The 3,452-nt window shown below is 49.7% G+C and overlaps 1 protein-coding gene across 1 annotated transcript; it reads right to left on the bottom strand.

The window, feature by feature from the left end:
- Nucleotides 1-2,130: 2,130 nt before the first annotated feature.
- Nucleotides 2,131-3,221, bottom strand: LOC145952111 (uncharacterized). Its single transcript, XM_083064336.1, has 2 exons — nt 3,176-3,221; nt 2,131-3,101 (listed from the first exon to the last, which is right to left on the bottom strand). The coding sequence occupies exons 1-2, from the start codon at nt 3,219-3,221 to the stop codon at nt 2,131-2,133; spliced, it is 1,017 nt and encodes a 338-aa protein (XP_082920462.1).
- Between the last annotated feature and the right edge of the window lie 231 nt (nt 3,222-3,452).

Here is a 3,452-nt window from a genome sequence, read left to right as displayed (position 1 = left end):
CCCTTAGTTAAAATTTTGTTCTAGGAGAGCGAGGAGCGGGCTTGTAGAGCGAGGGAACGCCAAAACGCTTCCCAGTTCTTTGCAATATAAAAGCACGCTTCAAGAGGTTTCCCTTCAATCCTTCCTTTTACTGCTTTCTGTGTGCATATTTAAACTGTCATCATGTAGATAGTCAATTTATAATTGCTTAGAATAAATAGGGGTAATTTAGTAATTTTATACTGTTCTTTTAAAAATAATCTGTTATAGGGAACCCGAAAGGGGCGCCGTGGGGTGCTAACACCTTCCCCACGCGTAACCGACTCCCTTACCCAACTCTGGTTGTAGTGGCCAAAGTTGATTTTTAAATCAATTGCCTTATCCCTTTTTCCAATGTTTTGAGTAAAACATTGGTGGCGACTCCACGAACCCTCCTTTTGCGAAAACCACTAATCCATGGAGGGTCCCGCTTGGGATTAATATGGATTGGTGAGCCTTTTTAATAAAATTGCTCGTTTGACGAGGTCTCAGTTTGAGAATAAGTCCTTCTAGCAATCCACATTTTTAAAACAAATAAAGAGTCCAACCATCCTTCGCGAATGCCGAAAGCCCGTTTCGGGCCGGTGGCGACAGTTACTAAGGTTCGAACTCGACCTTTGACAAGAGCATCGAGGTTCGTACTTGACCTCGTAATTTGCGAGTTGGTTCCATTAAGGTTCAGACTCGACCTTTAAAGAAAGCGTCGGGGTTCGTACTCGACCTCGAATTTGATGTCTGATTAAGGTTCGAACTCGACCTTGTGGGGATATCAAGGTTTGCGTTCGACCTTGAATTTGCATGTTGGGGGTTCGTATACCCCTTCGAATTTGTATACTGGCTGATGGGGTTCGGCTCCATCCTTTGAGTGAGGTTCGTGCTCGATCTCGAACTCAGATAAATGAAGGTGTGCGCTACGTCATTATGACAGACCCCACGGATTCGGCACCGCTGGCAGGCTCGTCGCAGAGGCAACCTCGGCCTCGGGCTCTTAATCAGATTGATTTGGTTATGGTTCGGACTCGACTTTAGTTAAGAATATTGAGGTTCATGCATGACCTCGGTTTTACATGTTTGATTTGATTAAGGTTTGTGAACGATTGGGTTAAGGTTCGCATAGACATTGAATGAAAGTACCGGGGTTCGTATTCGACCTTGGGTTTTCGTGATGGATTTGATCAATGTTCATGTTCGACCTCTAGCGAGAATGCCGGGGTTCGTATTCGACCTCGAATGAAAGTACCGGGGTTCGTATTCGACCTCGGGTTTACGTGAAGGATTTGATTAAGGTTCGTACTCGACCTTTAACGAGAATGCCTAGGTTCGTATTCGACCTCGGATTTTGCGCGAATAATTGGATTAAGGTTCGTACTCGACCTTCAACGAGAATGCCGGGGTTCGTATTCGACCTCGAATGAAAGTACCGGGGTTCGTATTCGACCTTGGGTTTACGTGAAGGATTAGATTAAGGTTCGTACTCGACCTTTAACGAGAATTCCGAGGTTCGTATTCGACCTCGGATTTTGCGCGAATGATTGGATTAAGTTTCGTACTCGACCTTCAATGAGAATGCCGGGGTTCGTATTCGACCTCGAATGAAAGTACCGGGGTTCGTATTCGACCTCGGGTTTACGTGAAGGATTTGATTAAGGTTCGTACTCGACCTTTAACGAGAATGCCGAGGTTCGTATTCGACCTCGGATTTTGCGCGAATGATTGGATTAAGGTTCGTACTCGACCTTCAACGAGAATACCGGGGTTCGTACTCGACCTAGGGTTTTCATGAATGATTGGATTAAGGTTCGTACTCGACCTTCAACGAGAATACCGGGTTCGTACTCGACCTCGGGTTTTGCGCGAATGATTGGGTTAAGGTTCGTACTCGTCCTTTAACGAGAATACTGGGTTCGTACTCGACCTCGGGTTTTCATGAATGAGGGTGGTTCAATTTCGATTTTTACAGTAGGTAAGAAAGCAGTAGTTGAGAAAGCAATAGGTAAGCAAAATGGAGAATGTTATTAAATGATTCTGCGTGCCTCGTTAAAAACCCTCTCAGTTTGGACTGTGGCGGGAAAAGAGTGCACGGTTTCGTTTGTACAAATAGGGGAACGGAGTCTAATGGGGAGCGGTGGAGGGACTGCCCTTGCTTTCCTTGCCGGATGACGTGATCCTCAGGCTTTCGGCGTAGCATTGCCGAGCTATCTTCTGGTTTGCTCTGACGGGGATAATCTTTCCGTCATTCCCTGGGAACTTCATGGTGAGGTGCGGAGTGGATACCACTGCACCGAGGTGGTTTAGGGTCGGCCTCCCGATGATGATGTTGTAGGAGGTGTTGGCCTCCACGAGGAGGTAACAAACCATGATCCTCCTTGTATCCGGAGGTGTTTCGAAGGTTGTCAGCAGGTCCACGTATCCGCGGGTGTGGACCCGTTCGCCGGCAAAGCCAACTAGGGGCTCTGTGTGTGGCTGGATTAGAGAATGGGGGACGTCGAGCTTGAGGAATGTTGGCCAGTACAGGACATCGGCCGAGCTCCCTTGGTCGATGAGTGTCTTTTGTACTTCCCAGTTGGCGATCTCTACTACGATGACCATGGGGTCATCTTGGTTAGGGCTGATTCCCGCATAGTCCTCATCGGAAAAAGAGATCGGTGGCGAGCTCTTGTGCAAGATCGAGGCGGTGGAGTGGGCGCAGTTGATGCTTCGAAGGTGTCTTTTCCGGGCCGAGCTGCTGGCGCCTCCTCTAGCGAAGCCGCCTGCGATTGTGTTGATTATTCCCCGCAAAGGGGCTGAGTCTGTTTCCTGACTTATTTTGACCTGTACCGTGCCATTAGCATTTTGCTGGGATCCTGTGGGTAAGTCTGTGTGAGCTCCTGACTCGCGGCCTCTCCCGCGTCCCCGGCCTCCAGAGCCACCTCGGGAACCTGGCTGTCGCTGGATGTAGTGGCTGAGGTCGCCTGCCTGGATGAGTTCTTCGATGCGGTCCCGGAGCGTGCGGCACTCGTCAGTGGTGTGGCCGTAGTTCCTGTGGTACCGGCAATGTTTAGACTTATCGGCGCTGTTGGGGGTGTGGCCGGGTGGTGGAAAGGCTAGTAGGTTATTGTTACTGGCTTCTTCCAGGATGTGGACTCTCGGGGCGTTTAGGGGAGTGTAGAAGTCATACCTCCCGCTTCTGTTGGCTCTAGCCGGCTTCTTGAATTGGCTGTCATTATTGACTTTTACCTTATCTTTGTGGCCCTATTCCGGTTTTGCGGGGCCCTTCCCGCGAACTTGGTCACGGAAGGCCGAGTGCTCTTCCATCTGAATGTAGTCGGCGGCGCGGGCACGCAGTTCATCCATGTCGCGGGGGGCGTCACAGCATAGGCTGTCGATGAACGATCCGGGTTTCAGTGCCATGAGCATGGCGTGCAGGGCGACCTCCGGGTTTAGATTCCGGATTC

Source organism: Cajanus cajan, chromosome 9, assembly GCF_000230855.2.
Source record: "Cajanus cajan strain Asha chromosome 9, NIPB_CcT2T_4, whole genome shotgun sequence".
Classification (NCBI taxonomy): domain Eukaryota; kingdom Viridiplantae; phylum Streptophyta; class Magnoliopsida; order Fabales; family Fabaceae; genus Cajanus; species Cajanus cajan.
This window is presented reverse-complemented; position numbering and strand designations above follow the sequence as displayed.

What these genes read in the sequence shown, in the direction of transcription:
- LOC145952111 (XM_083064336.1), bottom strand. Translation starts at nt 3,221, where the DNA reads ATGACAGCCAATTCAAGAAGCCGGCTAGAGCCAACAGAAGCGGGAG. An exon ending in AGAGCCAACAGAAGCGGGAG is followed by an intron (nt 3,102 to 3,175) that starts GTATGACTTCTA and finishes ATAACCTACTAG; the next exon opens with CCTTTCCACCACCCGGCCAC.